We start from the raw sequence: 17,233 nt of genomic DNA, 5'->3' as shown, positions 1-17,233 counted from the left end.
GGGCGTCTTCTTTCGTCATCTTTCTTAGGTTGCGGGATTCTGTCTTCTTGGTTCAGGGCTACCCCCTAAATACTGTATTTAGGGGGTGTTGTAGGGGCCTCAAGGTCAGTATCCAATGGGCAGTTCTAATATTTCCCGCCTGTCTTCCCACCGAAAAGGAGGGGAGACGGGAAGGGGGCCTCCTCCTGGTAGCAGGAGAGGCTGGGGGTTGTATTACAAGGACGGCATGGCCTTTGAAGCTCCACTGCCACAGAGGGCTCTTCCTGACCTTGGTGAGGTGTGAACACCTAAGCCGAGTAAAGGCTTTGTTTCTGGGCTCAGGGAGCGAAGGCTCCCACCCCAGGCGTCCAGAAACATGTCCAGAAACATGTCTCGTGGTGGCAGGCTGGTGCTTACCAGTCAGGGAACCCACCAGAGGCTGGTATTTTTTAAGGGGGCCCTATGAGTGCATTGTATAATAAAACCCACACTGGCATCAGTGTGGGTTTAGTATGCAGAGAGGTTTAATACCAAACTTCCCAGAATTCAGTAAAGCATTATGGTGCTGGTTCATAATTACAAACTCCCTGACCATATACTCGTTTACAGCTTTACTGCACTTACAATGTCCAAGAATGTACTTAGACACTGTAGGGGTTTACTGTACCCTCACCAGAGGTATAGTAAACCCAGCTAGAAGGGTGTCTTACCAATACCACAGGCAGTGGGTTGCAGGCATGGCACACAGTTATATGCGCCATGCCTACGCTTCACTTTTCTCTGCACCAAAACATGAAGCCTGCAATGGCAGCGTGTGTGTGGTAATTTAAAGGACCTCTAAGGGTGGTACAATATGTGCTGCAGCCCTTAGCGGCCTTCCTTGGTCATAGTGCCCTTGTTACCCATTGTACCTTTTACAAGGGACCTGCATATGGCCAGATAGTTGTCAATTAGAGGTACCAAGGTACAGTTTTGGGAAAGAACACAGGCCTAGGGAAACTGATTGGCAGGGACCCAGGGCACATCAAGTTAAAGTGCATCAGAAATCTGGCAAAAAGTGTGTGGGGGGTTACTGAAACAGAAACCCAGCTTCCTACAGCTATGTATTACTGGTTTGATGTGTTGTTCTGATGCAGACCTGCACTTAAAAATGCTGAAGGACACTATTCTGACTGAGCTAGCTGCACCAGAGCTCACCACCCAAGCTTCTTGTTCAACCTTCTCTCCACTGGCGGCTCAACTGCCTGTGTTGTAAGGGGTTCATATGCAAGGAGCTGCATTTTTGCCTAGCAGGACAAGTCCACCTGGCCACTTCCTTTTGCCGACCAGAACTGCGGGTCTGCAACTATTGACTCACACACATTCCTGGGACATGGACTGATACACTAATAAAGGAAGTCTAATCACAGTTTCAGTATCTGCAACCACAAAGCCTCACAGATATGGCATATTTCCAAACCCATTGACCTGAGCGAGTCTGCAAAACCAGATGCTCTGCCCTACAGGAATTTGCAGCATCATCCCTCAAAATGAGGAAACAATGCGAAATTTGGAAAAAAATATACTCACTTTTTCAGAGAAGCCAAAATTTTCATTGAAATGCCACACTGAACCCAGTGTTTGATGGGTTTGGGACAGCCCTTTCCTTTGACCGTGATTCCCTCCAACTCAAGCCTGTAGGTATTCACCTCTGGAAGAAAAAAAAATCTATCAACATAACGGAACTGCTGAATTATACTAAATTTCATGAAATTACTTGATTGAGTTCGTTAGTCTTGATCATTAATTGCAGATCAAGCCCAACTTCATACAAGGAACAATAGAATGAAGTTATGAGCAAAAAGTAAGTCAAACATACTTAAGCAGGTAACCAATGGAAATGTACTCATGGAACCACTTCATTATATTAACTGTTTCTTTTTGTAAAGCATGCATTCGGCAATGCCACCTGATTTGAAACCTGATCCTCAGATTGTGATAAGTGAAGTTGGCAACCTTACAAAATATGACACTTAAAGGAAACATGGTTCAGCGAATTACAAACAAGTTCTAGATATGTAGCATTATTTCTACAACAAAGTATTTTTTTATTTGATTCAAAGAAAAAAAAATCAAAGACATTCACTTAGTATGAAAGCAAACATATATTTAAATATTCAACAATAATTCTAAAGGTTATGAATTAAACACAGCATATGTACTTCAAATAAAGTATGCAAACCTAGAAAATCATTCAATGACCAAAGCCTCATTAATCTGACGACCAAAAATAGATCTAGACATTTACACTTAAGGCAAGTAATGGATTTGGAAATTGTTTAATTAACCATGATTCTTGCAAGTAAGTGCTTTTAGCCATTACTGTTCTTAATGTTAACACTGCATGTATTAAAACATTTAGCTAAAAGAAGATAAAAACTAAAATTAAGAAATGCAGATCTATTTTAGAAGTCAATTTAGGGAGGAGGTTCTCAAAATTGGTATAATGAGATGATGCGGTGAAGAAAAGAATACAGATGTCAACCACTTCATTACATTTTTCGGACTCCAAGCATTATGTGATTTGGGGAAAATAGGGGCAACCGTTGAATGTCAAATCTGTATTCTATTAAACTATGCACAAAAGTGAAAACAATTTTTTTTTATCTTGTTGCAACAGAAACACAAAAACGATGAAATAGCAGTAAAGTTTCAGTTTAAAATATGTTTTTATTATTTTCAAATGAAAAGAAGAAAATACAATAACTACCCACCTACATCCACTGGCCGGTGGTGATGCATGCTTTGCAGTTCAATGAATGTAGCACGGGGTTAGGTGTAAAGAAGACAAAGATAGAAAGGAGTCAAAAAGGGCAGAGTGTAGAAAGGGGGGACGATACCAGTCTGGGCATGCCCTGACAAAAATGTGAGGAAATGCCGTCCCAAGGAGCTCAATGTGGAACAGGGTCACCTGATCAGGTGAAGTGGAGAATCGCAAGTAGCATGGGAATGACAGTTCACAGTATTCTGTAGAGAGGTATTTAAGGCAAGGTTGCCACATTTTATCAAATAGAGGGAGGCGGCGATTGCCGTTAACTTTTTCATCCCCAATAGTTTCCATAGTTTATGCAGCCAGTCTAGGTGTGTGGGCAGAATAGGTTCCATTGCACCCAAATTATGGCAGTGCTGAGTAGGTCACAATCACACTCCCCACTCTCCTAGTGCAAGCCTGCTCTCATTGAGCACAGGGGTCGCACATCAGCAATCAGACAAAGATTCTATGCAGACCAACTATTTGGGGTGGTCCAGTTGTGGCCCTGTGGGAGTTTCTTCCGAGAACCGCCTCACAGCTGGCACAAACTGAATCCCTCAGGTCTTGCTCTTTACAGCAGTGTGGTCATACGCCCAGGCCTGCTTCCCACGGATATCAGCTGTTTAGTAAGGATTTCCATCACCACAAAAGAGGTTATGGGCTTCGGCCCATAATTTCGCCAATTGGTCCATTGCTGCTACACCGCTCCTGGAGCCAGGTTGTGGGTGAATGGAGTATTGTCTGCACCATTTGCCGTTACCCGGGGGACCAGACAGGGTTGACACCTATCACCTCTTCTCTTTGTGCTCTACATGGAGCCCCTCGCGGAGTGGATCTGGGGAAATCCCCAAATTGCGGGCATCCAAATGGGTAGTAGAAAACACAAAAAAGGATGATGTCCTTTTAACTCTCACCGACCCAGATAATACCTTAGAGGCCGTGAGGGCGGAATTGACCTCATTTATTGGAGCATCTGGGTTCAAGACTAATTTACGAAAATCTTCCATTCTTAATTTGACTATTCCTGACCTGGTGAGGGCCTGTCCTATCTCAGTTTCGCTTTCGGTGGTTGGGCAATGGACTATCATACTTGAGTCGGCAGATCAATTCCACACTTGCGGCCATAGGCACCCATTATGGAGGCCTCCCAGCGAGCACATCGTCCGACCTTACAAAATGGAAGAGCAATGTCTTTCCTGGTTAGGATGAATAACAGTCAAGATGATGCTTTTGCCCAAAATTCTTCATGAAATGTAAACCCTTTGCTAGACAAAGCGGTGAACACTATTTGTAAAACCGATACACTTGATTTCCCAGCTATGTCCTCATGGGTCTCCCTAATACACTCACATAACCATTGAGTTTGTGTAGAGGGAAATCAATTACTTTGGCACTAGGGGGCAGCTAAACGAATTCTTCCTGCTAGATGGGGCACTGAGGTTATACAGTGTGTAAAAAAAAGTGGCTCTGTACCTTACTTTGGTCGAGTATATACAGAGTCCACAGTTCCCAGAGGTTTGGCAGAGGTTAAAGTTAGATATAACCTTACTCTCTAAAGTGGTAGCTTGGTCGAGCAGTAAGGCAGTATCAGAAGACAGTGTAAAGCATTTGTTGTACACACTCAGTCAGCAAATGGTCTCACACACTCAAGAAGTGAACTCTAGGCCAATTGTTTTGTATCAAAATATATAGTTTTATTTTAAAACCAACAAGGTATCAAAATATACTTTCTCAGAATGAGTTACTTTAGTAATATACTTTTCACATAGGCAATAGACTTTTTGATTACAATAGTTACAGTTATTGCAATAGGCAACACAATTTCAAACAATGCAACATTGAGCTAAATGGGAATTTCTAGATAAATGCAATTAGTTACTTTATAGATTACTTTTCTAACCACAGTATTGAATCCTAGATTCGGTCCGGGGACATCTCCTGTAAACAGTTAAGTAAAAGCGTTTTGGTTACAGAAGTGATTTTTAAGGAATATTATTGTATTTTAAAAGATGACACTTAGAAACTTTTTCACATAGAATCACCAATGTTATCCTAGAAGAGGAAATTCACTTAGCAGGTAAGTAATGTTATCGTTACTTTTTCTTACTCAGTGTTGGATCCTGGATCCAGCAAAGGTGCATCTCCTGTAAACAGTTGAAAGAATGTTTTTAAGTCATACAGGCGATGTTTAAGGAATATAGTTTTTGAAAATCGATACTAAGAAAATTTTCTGGTAAAAAACAGACAATGGATTCCTATGGAAGGAAATTCAAGTTACTGGTAAGTACAGTTAAAAATAATTTTCAGGGTCAGTGCTGGGCTAAAAGATGCAGCACTGGGTTCTCTCCTGATAACAGGTGAGTAAATCAGAATTCGCTGTTCAGCTGATTTTAGATGAATATTTTTAAGTTTCAAAACTCCACACTTAGAAGAATTTCCAAGTGAAACCAGTCAATGTTGCCCTATGGAAGAAAAGTGAGTTATCGGCTTTTGGGTAAGTACTTGACTGGCTGAGTTAAGGTTCTGGGCATAGACTCAGGGGTCTCCCAGGGTCAGGTAGGTACAGTTGGTACTCCCTCAGTGGCACAGGGGCAGCCGGGTGCATAGGTAGTTAGGCCCAATGTTATCCTATGAGAGGCAGGGGGCCTTCGGTTGGTGGCTGCTGGCAAGCATGCCATGCGGATGCTGGGCTCCCAGTCACTTGCTCAGGGCAATTGAGGAAGTAGATTAGGGGAAAGTTTGCATTGCCAGGTGCAATCGGGCATCTGGGTGCAGGGTGCTTTTGAGCAGTCGGGCGCTCAATGTTATTCAATGGAGAACTTGGAAGATGAACAAAGGCTGCAGGCTCGGGGAAGGAGGTTCTTCAGGAGCGACCAACACTTCGAGGGGTAAGTTGGGATCTTGGAGGATAGGTAGGCACCCCGAAGTGGGGCACAGGGGGCCGTGGGGGGCCGGGTGTCTTGACGTCGGGGAATCTTACCCTCTGATGGTCACGATTGGAGGGGTCCCTGGTTTTGAGGCTGCAGGCGTCGTCTGGGTCATCGAGGAGGGTCCTTGGGCACTGGATTTCAGATCATAATCGCTGGGGGAACTTCCTCAAGGTCTTTGTCCACTCAGGCACGGGCCGGGCTCAGCGGGTGCAGAGTGTGCTGGATTCACGGTTCATGGCTGGCACCAAGGGTGTTGCTTTTTCAGCAGAACCACTGCTCGTGGGAGTCCCAGTCTTGGTAGAGTCTCAAGGCAGTCGGGTCCTTCCGGGTTTGTGAGGTTGCTGACCACTGAATGTGCCGGAGTTTCGCAGGAGCAGGTTCAAGGATCAACGGGCCAGTAGGGCTGGGGCCAAGTCAGTTTGTGTCGTCCTCTTGTAAGCAGCAGCACAGCAGGACTTCTGGTTTCTTGATCTTCTAGCTTGTTTCAAATCGGGATCTGAGGAAGGAAGGTTCAGTGTTGAATATAAGACGATATATATGAACAATCCCGGCGCCATCTTATGTAACATAGGCCTTTGCGTGCGCGTAAGCGGCAACCATTTTGGACATCACAGCCATTTCATACACTGCTGGTCACCTGTGTGTCACCCTGACCCCGCCATCATCCCCCGCGCTCTGATTAAGCCCAAGCACACATACTGGGGTAATAAAACCATGTCAGCATGACAGTGCCCCGGAGTCACTTCCCGCGCCAAACCCACTTGTCCTTTCATCCTCCATGCACAGGCAAGCCCCCTTTTATAACCTCCTTCCTTGAACCTGGCCACTCAGTCCGGTCCCAGGCACTAACCGACCCCTGTGGACATTGTTTATTGCCTACATATGGCAGGGCTTGTTTCACCAACAAAGGAGCCTGACTTAATCAATAACCCAAACCCTAAGATCTGACCGATCCCACGTACTTTTAGATCCTGTTGGAATGTCCAGCTGCGAGATAGCGATCATCCGTTACATCTGGATGGGGAACGATTGCTGCAAGGTCTGTGTGGGAACTAGCTTAAGGCGGGGATTCCAAGGATGTTTGAATCTATACTACTATTATAAAGAGAGAACTTGCACCTTTTGGCAAGGTAAACTCGAAAAGTACACCACCAATCCGAACAACAAAGACATCATTGAAAACCGCAGGGCAAGCAGAAGGACATAGGCTATCTAAAAAAAAAAAAATACGTTGTTTTAAAAAAAAATTATAAATAAAAAAAAAAGTAGTCCCTTGCAACTAGCGCCGGCCGAGACGTCTGCTTCATGACATCGGGAGCGCGGGGAGGAGCGGCGTGGAAGCAACAGGAAGAGCGGCGCTGGAGAATGCAGGAGGAGCGAGGCTGCCTACAACGCAGTAGGACTCCGGAGCAAGCTGGAGCACAGGCAGCGCGTGATGCCGTCTCGCAGGAAGAAGGAAAGGTAAGTTCTTCGTCACCCCTCCACCCCCCCCCCCCCCTTGTGGTATCCTGCTTTGGATGCCATGTGAGAAATCATTAGTAACGAAGGTGCAGGCGAAATCAAAGTTTAACATTCCTCCAGTAGGTGGCAGTAAGTATCCAATCATGCCGGTAGCAATGTTCCAAATCATAATTCACTGACTCAGTTGACGGTACTGCTTTTCTGAAATGTGTGACGCAAGGCAGTAAAACGGCTAGACAAAACATTCGCAGCACAGATGAACATCAGGGCACACAGGCGGAACCTCGCACATTTCAAATGTAGGTGACAGTAACTGGAACACATCAGAAGTGTGCAAGCGGGGAGGGAGTTGTACACACAGATATGAGAAAGTAATTGGCACACTTCACTTGTGTGCAAACAGGAACAATGGAACAAAACCAGGCAGCATCAGTCTTTGCGTTCATGAACTGTCACATCCTGGTTGTCAGGTATTTCAAATAGGGACATGGTCTGAGCCGCTCTGCTGGTGGGTGAAGGACGACGAGGCTGAAAGATAACACACTCCACTCGGGGCAATGTAGGAGCGTTCGGGGGTCGGGGCGGGCGGGGGCCAAGGCGGGCGGTTGGCCCTAAAGCCTCATTACCCCCAGGCAACGCTGGGGCGGGCTGCTAGTATGCAATAAAGTGATGTCAGGAATGTTTTACCATGTAATAAACAGACAGTAAATAGTATAAAAGGCCATGCCACAGAGATGCAGTTAGTGCACCTCCTGACGATAGCCCCGGTGTCTGATGTGATGTACTCTCCTCTAGAGCAATAAACTTGTTCTTCGCCTTCCAACTTCCAGCGCCTGCCTCGTTATTTTGATCACTAATCTTAGAGTGAATTAGAGGTGATTTGCACCAAGCGGCACCGAAAGTCTTGGGAGTCTCGCTGCTTTTCATCAATTGGCGCACCAACGTGGGGGCCATCAGCGACACCTGGGTCCGGTAGAGAGGTCCTAACGACGAAGTGAACGTCTGCAACGATCGGGAAAGTGCACCTGCCTGAAAGAGACCCTCGTCTGGCGGCCGATCATCCGAACTTCACCGGTTCCGAAAGGACCTCTCTCGAGTGACCTACGGTCCTGACTGGGACCTTGCGGGAATGCTGCATCTTTGGAGTGAGAGGACAAACGGGCGCTGGAAGGGGACGACGAAGAAACTATCCGTAACGGTCCGCGTAAGGTTGTGATACACAACAGAGAATAATTGTTTGATTGTATTGAAATTGTTCGCTCGAATACTAGTACTCCGTTGTTTGAAGTTATTGGTAGTAATTGAGGTATTCCCTGCTTGCAAACAAGCGTGAAATAGGAATATTCCCTCTTTGCAGGCAGCGAAGGACAGGTAGTGCGGACCTTTGTCCACGACCTATTGAGATATTTATTTTGACCGCTTATACCGCATGGCTAGCTTCTCAAAATTGTTTGATTGTTTTGGACCGGGCCGTTTGTTAGAGGTCAGTCATCCAGCACCGCCGGAGGGCACCCCTTACAAGGACATGTATGTCAAATATGGAGTAGCCATCGTTGCTTATAGCAAACTATGGCACAAATATACTAGAAAGGACCGGGTAAATCAGTGGCCACTGACGGGATCTTTCGATCTAGCTAAAATAGAAATCTTAGAAATAGCGCTAAACTAAACTACGCAAGCCATGCTCAACAACTTCGGCCTATGGCGAAAAGAAGCAATGCAACAAAAGAAGAGATGAAGCCAGGCAGGATAAGGAAACACGAAAGTCTGCTTACCAGAACTGTAAAAAGTTAGAAGATGATATCAAAGAAAGAGAGAACGATAAAAGTGAACAAGAAACGAAAATATCGGGCCAGTGCCCCGTTAGAACGCCTTCAACTCTGTACCCAGTGTTACCGGCTAAACAAAGCATAAACAATGACCTCTTACTGGGTCCCCCGATTATCTACATGCCACCTCCTTATGCCCTTAATCATTCCGTAGTACAGCAACAAGAACAGCAAGGTACCAGCGGAGACGCCACGATCGTTTTCGCTCCAATCGAGCCACTTACACCCAGTGCCTCATCAACGAACGCATTAGTGATAATAGGACCAATAGAAAAAGGATTACCCCGGGTTCCGCGATTAAGTACACACGTGCGGACAAACATTGATAAGATAGTCAAAACCCTTGTGAATAGGAGAGAAACAGAAGAGTATGTGACTGGCATATGCAATTCTTATGATGCAAGCCACAAGCGGTTCTTCATTGTGCGCTTCTGCTACTACGCACTTTCTGCCTATGAAGAGAAATATCAGGATGTAGGACCAGGGAGGCTAATGGCTCTTTATAGAAAAAGTCGACCTAGGAGACGAGAACGACAGCGAGGTAGAAGAACTCTTCTTGTCCACGTTAGAAGTATTCCGCCACCTCGTAGAACAAGGGCGGATAGATGCAGACAGGGCATCGAAGCCAGTGACTCCCCCAATAGAGAAGCTAGATAACATGATGCCGACAAAAGAGGCTGCCCCAAATTGGGTCCCCCCTAGAGGACAAGGGACTCATGATGACATAAATCACCAGGACGCTAAAGGGAGGGTAGTGTACAATTGGGTGTATCAGCCATGGGACAGGCAGGACATCCTGACATTCCGTAAATCTCTTCCAGATTTACGGAAGAATCCCACTGCCTTTTACACCGAACTAAGTACCGCTTTGGGGTCCACAATAAAGACACTTGCCGACATTGACTTGTTCTTCAGGTTATGTTTGCCGGCCGATGTGTGGAAGCAGATCAGAAAGATAAACCACACAGAATTGTTCGGTCATACCTGGGAACAACTCGACACATTAGACAAGCAGCGGAATCCTGGCCAAAAGCCAGTTAAAGCTATATTGGACCTCCCCGATCTGGACTCCAGTGTCCGCTGACTTGAAGCTCTCGGAGCACTGCTCCCCAGCCTTCCAAAGAGGCATCTGTAGTCATGATCAGGGGGGATGGTGAAATCCTGAATGTCAGACCTTCCGCGATATTGTCTTTTACCAATGTGCATTCTGCAAGGAATACGGACACTGGAAATCTCAGTGCCCAGCCTTATTAGGGGCTAGTAGAGGCAGAGGGATGAGAGAAATACCACATGAACAGGGAGGAAGAGGGCGTGGAAGAGGGTATGCGAATGAAGCTAGCGAAGGAAGGCCAGGAAGAGTGAACGCATTTGACCGCCCTAGACAGAACCAGTGCCAACAGACAGATTATGACAATATGTATGACTTTGTGGCAGAGATGGAGTATGATACAGTAAGTGATGTCCATGCTAGAGATTAATTCTGAGTGCTACAGCTGCGACAGGCACCGGGGAGGAGGGCGGGAGATATGAATGTCAGCAGCCTTACATGCTAAGAAGAAAACAAGTTACTTACCTGTAACTTTGGTTCCCCAGTATTGGTAACTTTCATAGATTCCCATGCTTTGTATCATTCCCCGTCGTCGGAATGGGAGCATCGGTAGTATCACAACCATAGAAACAAAAGAGAAAAATAGGCCTAGGCCTCATCTCATTTTGTATCCTATTACCCTCTTTGTGTAAAAGAGACCAAACTTTTGTCAGGACTAATCAGAGCAGCCTCACCCCATAGAACCTTCCTGAGAGAGCTCAGAGCCTCAAATTTTCTTAGCCGTTCTGCAAACCGCCACTATCTCTGTAAAAAGACTAAGCTTTCTGTGGGGAGGAAGAGAGGCTGGAACACTCCGAAGCGGACGAAGAAGACGGAAACACCACTTCCTGGTTGCCGAGACCACAGAACCAGGAAGTCAATCGCGCTCTAGTGGTTGAACAGCTGAAGGGGGAGGAGTCCCGTCGGCCGACGGAACCAGGAAGCATAAAAGTTAGAGGCGTGGAACGGACGGTGTGCCAGGGCGGAGAGGAGGCTGTGGAGCACCCGGAGGAGATCGGAGGAGAGGAGAGCGTGAGAGCGGAGGCGGAGGAGATCAGAAGAGAGGAGAGCGTGAGAGCGGAGGCAGAGGAGATCAGAAGAGAGGAGAGCGTGAGAGCGGAGGCGGAGGAGATCAGAAGAGAGGAGAGCGTGAGACCGGAGACAGAGGAGAGTACACTGCGAGTGCTGCGGAGCGACGTCACCAACACTGCTACCATACCCGGTGGGCTGAAGGGAGAAGACGCCACGGGTCCTGCTGCTGTGGTCCGAGAGTCGGGCCACAGCCCAAGGCAAGTGCTGTTAAGAGGGGCGTTCTGTTGGGGTGTTTGGGGAGGGGGGAGGTAGCAAGGTCGGGGAGGCGGGAGGCCCCGCGGTGGCCCTTGCACTGAAATCACAACCCCTGTTCTAACTTGGTGAAGGTAGCACTACAAGTAGTACTGAGAATCGATCAGTAAAACCCGTTTCTTTTTTCCTTTTCCCTGAGGCCACGAGAACCGGGACCCCGGATCAAACTGTGACGTTCCCTGCATACAGAAAACGACCCCAAGAAGGAAGGAAAACTACAACCCCTCAAAACTTGTAAACCTTTAATAAATCTTGCTTAGCTTTTGACATACAGTGCTCTGGTCTCAGTCTCTGTCCACCCCTGCCCCTGACACTTTCCCAGGGGAGGAGTGTGAGAAGGTGGCCTGATATGCAGTGCTCACTATTCTAGTGAACACTATGTATCAGTCCAGCAACCCTTATTGATGATTGGTTGTAAGTCAACCTTATAGACCAGCTACCCTAGTAGCTTGGATACGAGCAGTCTAAGGCTAAAGACTCGAGAGGGCGTGTTAAGCCAGCTGTTTACCACACATATACCCCTTGAACACCAAGTGAAAGGACACCACACAAGTGTTATGAAAATAAACAGGATATTTATTAAGAATCACAACAGCCCTGTACTCTTTATGAGGACAGGGTACTAAGCACAAACCAAAACTCTTACAAAAATACTTAAGTTAGCACGGTATATACAAATGCCCGAGGGGCACGGAAAACCATATACTTGAAAAGTGGAATGCGAAATTACTAGCAGGTAAGTACAGTACTAATAGCCTTTGGAATCGCTAGGACTTGACTATAGAATCGTTAGGTTACTTCTAGGAGACCCAGGGGACTCGGGTGCAGTGTGTGCACTCTCACGCGAGATGCGGGACAAAGTCTATGGTAGCTAGGAATTGCAAAGTTAGTGTTCTCGGGCGAACCCGACCTGGTAGGAAGAAAACGAAAGTGGATTCTGACCCTTGGATACTGAGGCTATGCTGGGGCACCGAAATGCCGAAGTTACCTAGCCCAGGGGCTGCAGCTGCATAGGACTCAAAGGACGTCGGGAATCCTCGTTGACGGACCAGGAGCCTGGAAGAAAGAAGTTGCTGGCAGGCGACCAGTGAAGAAAGTTCGGTGGATCCAAGCCTGGATCGATGGAAGATGACACCTGAAAGCAGAGGGGACCAAGTTTGTGACTACTAGCCAGTAGTCAGTGGGCACCAGGAGGGCACCGGATGGTAGCCACCTCGACTAGGCGAGTGGGTGACGCTGTGCTCGGAGATCTCACGGACCAGGAGGCGTTGTCGGCGACCAGGATGGAGGAGCGAGCTGTCCCACGAAGATAGAAGCTGTCGGCGTCGCTGGACCCAGGGTTGGGCAACAAAGCCTTGGCAAATTTAAGCCCACGCGGTGGACCTAAAATGGCGTCTGGAGTGGACCAGGAGGGTCCGGGGTGCCTCTCTTGAAGAAGCAAGCAAGGGCCAGTCTGGAGCAACCAGACTAGCAGCAGTGATGTCGTCGGGCGTCGTTCAGAAGGCCACAAGCCAGCCGGCTAGTAGCCAAACAACGCGGTGCACAGCAAACAGCAGAAGGGCCCCACGCAGATCGTGGAGATGCAGGGAGGCTGATCTTGGGTGCTGGAGCTACGCAGGGTTGGGGCTTCTCGGACCCCAAAGCACTCACCAGTGGAAGACTCGGTGGGCTTGTTACAAAGAAGTCGTGCAGTCTTGGCGATCGTCGGTCCCTCGAGGTCTCGTCGCACTCACGGTTCTCAGCTTTGCTGTAGAGGTGAGTAGAGGTCAGAGGTGCCTGGGAAGCCGGGTCTCGTCGAGCTGGGTCGTCGGATTCGTGAAGAAGGACTTGCAGCAGACCGCAGTGTTCTTAGGATGGTGCCCGCTTGATGCAGGGTGACTACTCCTTAGCCACAAGGGAGAATCTTGAGGAAGAAATCTTGAAGTCCTTTCGCAGAAAGTCGTGTCTTGATTCCAAAGATGATCTAATTTGAACAGGGGGCCCGCTCCCATCTTTATACTAAACAAGCATTAGAAATGCAATAGGTCTCGCAGCATTAGAGTTAGTGCTTTTAGAATGGTTTATGGGTTTTTTTGTAAATCTTTAGCATTTTTGTTTCCTGTAGCCAATGCTAAAGAATTAAAAAAAAAGCCATAAACATTTCTAAAAGCTGTAACTCAAATACTCCGAGACCTATTGCATTGGAAATGCAATAGGTCTCGCAGTAGGAAAGTTTGAGCTATAGGTGTTATTTATTTTTTTGTTTTTTATTTATGTGTTGTTTTTTCTAAATAGCTAAATTAATAGCTTTCTTCTTTACAAAGCCAATAGTTATAATTTTTGTAAATGTGACACCTCTAGCATTTGTAAAGCAACATGTTTTGTATTAACGGGACTTATATGTGACATATGTATTGATATTAAAAAAATCAATGGCTTTAAAAAACAATAATTAATACGTAAATAAAATGGATTTTATTTTATATTGCCAATAGCTTAAAGTTTATTAAATATATTTAGTGAAGAGGGTGAGTGAGGGTGAGTGAGTGAGGGTGAGTGAGTGAGTGAGGGTGAGTGAGTGAGTGAGGGTGAGGAGTGAGTGAGGGTGAGTGAGTGAGGGTGAGTGAGTGAGGGTGAGTGAGTGAGGGTGAGTGAGTGAGGGTGAGTGAGTGAGGGTGAGTGAGGGTGAGTGAGGGTGAGTGAGGGTGAGTGAGGGTGAGTGAGGGTGAGTGAGGGTGAGTGAGGGTGAGTGAGGGTGAGTGAGGGTGAGTGAGGGTGAGTGAGGGTGAGTGAGGGTGAGTGAGGGTGAGTGAGGGTGAGTGAGGGTGAGTGAGGGTGAGTGAGGGTGAGTGAGGGTGAGTGAGGGTGAGTGAGGGTGGGTGAGGGTGAGGTGTTGAGGGTGAGTGAGGGTGAGTGAGGGTGAGGGTGAGTGAGGGTGAGTGAGGGTGAGTGAGGGTGAGTGAGGGTGAGTGAGGGTGAGTGAGGGTGAGTGAGGGTGAGTGAGGGTGAGTGAGGGTGAGTGAGGGGTTGAGGGTGAAGGGTTGAGGGTGAAGGGTTGAGGGTGAAGGGTTGAGGGTGAAGGGTTGAGGGTGAAGGGTTGAGGGTGAAGGGTTGAGGGTGAAGGGTTGAGGGTGAAGGGTTGAGGGTGAAGGGTTGAGGGTGAAGGGTTGAGGGTGAAGGGTTGAGGGTGAAGGGTTGAGGGTGAAGGGTTGAGGGTGAAGGGTTGAGGGTGAAGGGTTGAGGGTGAAGGGTTGAGGGTGAAGGGTTGAGGGTGAAGGGTTGAGGGTGAAGGGTTGAGGGTGAAGGGTTGAGGGTGAAGGGTTGAGGGTGAAGGGTTGAGGGTGAAGGGTTGAGGGTGAGGGGTTGAGGGTGAGGGGTTGAGGGTGAGGGGTTGAGGGTGGGTGAGGGGTTGAGGGTGAGTGAGGGTGAGTGTGAGTGAGAGTGAGGGTGAGGGTGAGTGAGGGGTTGAGGGTGAGGGGTTGAGGGTGAGTGAGGGTGAGTGTGAGTGAGAGTGAGGGTGAGGGTGAGTGAGGGGTTGAGGGTGAAGGGTTGAGGGTGAGTGAGAGTGAGTGAGTGAGAGTGAGGGTGAGTGAGAGTGAGTGAGTGAGGGTGAGGGTGAGGGTGAGTGAGGGTGAGTGAGGGTGAGGGGTTGAGGGTGAGTGAGGGTGAGGGTGAGGGTGAGGGTGAGTGAGGGTGAGGGTGAGGGTGAGGGTGAGGGTGAGTGAGGGTGAGTGAGGGTGAGGGGTTGAGGGTGAGTGAGGGTGAGTGAGGGTGAGGGTGAGTGAGGGTGAGGGTGAGGGAGGGTGAGGGTGAGTGAGGGTGAGTGAGGGTGAGTGAGGGTGAGTGAGGGTGAGTGAGGGTGAGGGTGGGTGAGGGTGAGGGTGAGTGAGGGTGAGGGTGAGAGGGTGAGGGTGAGAGGGTGAGGTGTTGAGGGTGAGTGAGAGTGAGGGTGAGTGAGAGGGTGAGTGAGGGTGAGTGAGGGTGAGTGAGGGTGAGTGAGGGTGAGTGTGAGTGAGGGTGAGTGAGTGAGGGTGAGTGAGTGAGGGTGAGTGAGTGAGTGAGGGTGAGTGTGAGTGAGGGTGAGTGAGTGAGGGTGAGTGAGTGAGGGTGAGTGAGTGAGTGAGGGTGAGTGAGTGAGTGAGGGTGAGTGAGTGAGGGTGAGTGAGTGAGGGTGAGTGAGTGAGTGAGGGTGAGTGAGTGAGGGTGAGTGAGTGAGGGTGAGTGAGTGAGGGTGAGTGAGTGAGGGTGAGTGAGTGAGGGTGAGTGAGTGAGGGTGAGTGAGTGAGGGTGAGTGAGTGAGGGTGAGTGAGTGAGGGTGAGTGAGTGAGGGTGAGTGAGTGAGGGTGAGTGAGTGAGGGTGAGTGAGGGTGAGTGAGTGAGGGTGAGTGAGTGAGGGTGAGTGAGGGTGAGTGAGTGAGGGTGAGTGAGTGAGGGTGAGTGAGTGAGGGTGAGTGAGGGTGAGTGAGTGAGGGTGAGTGAGGGTGAGTGAGTGAGGGTGAGTGAGTGAGGGTGAGTGAGGGTGAGTGAGTGAGGGTGAGTGGGTGAGTGAGTGAGGGTGAGTGAGTGAGGGTGAGTGAGTGAGGGTGAGTGAGTGAGGGTGAGTGAGTGAGGGTGAGTGAGTGAGGGTGAGTGAGTGAGTGAGGGTGAGTGAGGGTGAGTGGGTGAGGGTGAGTGGGTGAGTGAGTGAGGGTGAGTGGGTGAGTGAGTGGGTGAGTGAGTGAGGGTGAGTGAGTGAGGGTGAGTGAGGGTGAGTGAGTGAGTGAGGGTGAGTGAGTGAGGGTGAGTGAGTGAGTGAGGGTGAGTGAGTGAGGGTGAGTGAGTGAGTGAAGGTGAGTGAGTGAGTGAGGGTGAGTGAGTGAGTGAGGGTGAGTGAGTGAGTGAGGGTGAGTGAGGGTGAGTGAGGGTGAGTGAGGGTGAGTGAGGGTGAGTGAGGGTGAGTGAGGGTGAGTGAGGGTGAGTGAGGGTGAGTGAGGGTGAGTGAGGGTGAGTGAGGGTGAGTGTGAGTGAGGGTGAGGGTGAGTGAGTGAGTGTGAGTGAGTGAGGGTGAGTGAGGGTGAGTGAGTGAGGGTGAGTGAGTGAGATGAGTGAGGGTGAGTGAGTGAGGGTGAGTGAGTGAGGGTGAGTGAGTGAGGGTGAGTGAGTGAGGGTGAGTGAGTGAGGGTGAGTGAGTGAGGGTGAGTGAGTGAGGGTGAGTGAGTGAGGGTGAGTGAGTGAGTGAGGGTGAGTGAGTGAGTGAGGGTGAGTGAGTGAGGGTGAGTGAGTGAGTGAGAGTGAGTGAGTGAGTGAGAGTGAGTGAGTGAGTGTGAGTGAGTGAGGGTGAGTGAGTGAGGGTGAGTGAGTGAGGGTGAGTGAGTGAGGGTGAGTGAGTGAGGGTGAGTGAGTGAGGGTGAGTGAGTGAGGGTGAGTGAGTGAGGGTGAGTGAGTGAGTGAGTGAGGGTGAGTGAGGGTGAGTGAGTGAGGGTGAGTGAGTGAGTGAGGGTGAGTGAGTGAGTGAGGGTGAGTGAGTGAGGGTGAGTGAGTGAGTGAGAGTGAGTGAGTGAGGGTGAGTGAGTGAGGGTGAGTGAGTGAGGGTGAGTGAGTGAGGGTGAGTGAGTGAGGGTGAGTGAGTGAGGGTGAGTGAGTGAGGGTGAGTGAGTGAGGGTGAGTGAGTGAGGGTGAGTGAGTGAGGGTGAGTGAGTGAGGGTGAGTGAGTGAGGGTGAGTGAGTGAGGGTGAGTGAGTGAGGGTGAGTGAGTGAGGGTGAGTGAGGGTGAGTGAGTGAGGGTGAGTGAGGGTGAGTGAGTGAGGGTGAGTGAGGGTGAGTGAGGGTGAGGGGGTGAGTGAGGGTGAGGGGT

The 17,233-nt window shown here is 48.8% G+C and overlaps 1 protein-coding gene across 1 annotated transcript in view; it reads right to left on the bottom strand.

The window, feature by feature from the left end:
• The window catches only part of DDX46 (DEAD-box helicase 46), a 970,300-nt gene that overhangs the window by 591,815 nt on the left and 361,252 nt on the right, over nt 1-17,233 (bottom strand). Inside the window, exon 9 of the mRNA XM_086931496.1 lies at nt 1,549-1,669. Coding sequence (XP_086787622.1) covers nt 1,549-1,669 — 121 coding nt within the window. The remainder of the gene's footprint in view (nt 1-1,548; nt 1,670-17,233) is intronic.

This window comes from Lissotriton vulgaris, chromosome 7, assembly GCF_964263255.1.
Source record: "Lissotriton vulgaris chromosome 7, aLisVul1.2, whole genome shotgun sequence".
In the NCBI taxonomy this organism is placed as follows: domain Eukaryota; kingdom Metazoa; phylum Chordata; class Amphibia; order Caudata; family Salamandridae; genus Lissotriton; species Lissotriton vulgaris.
This window is presented reverse-complemented; position numbering and strand designations above follow the sequence as displayed.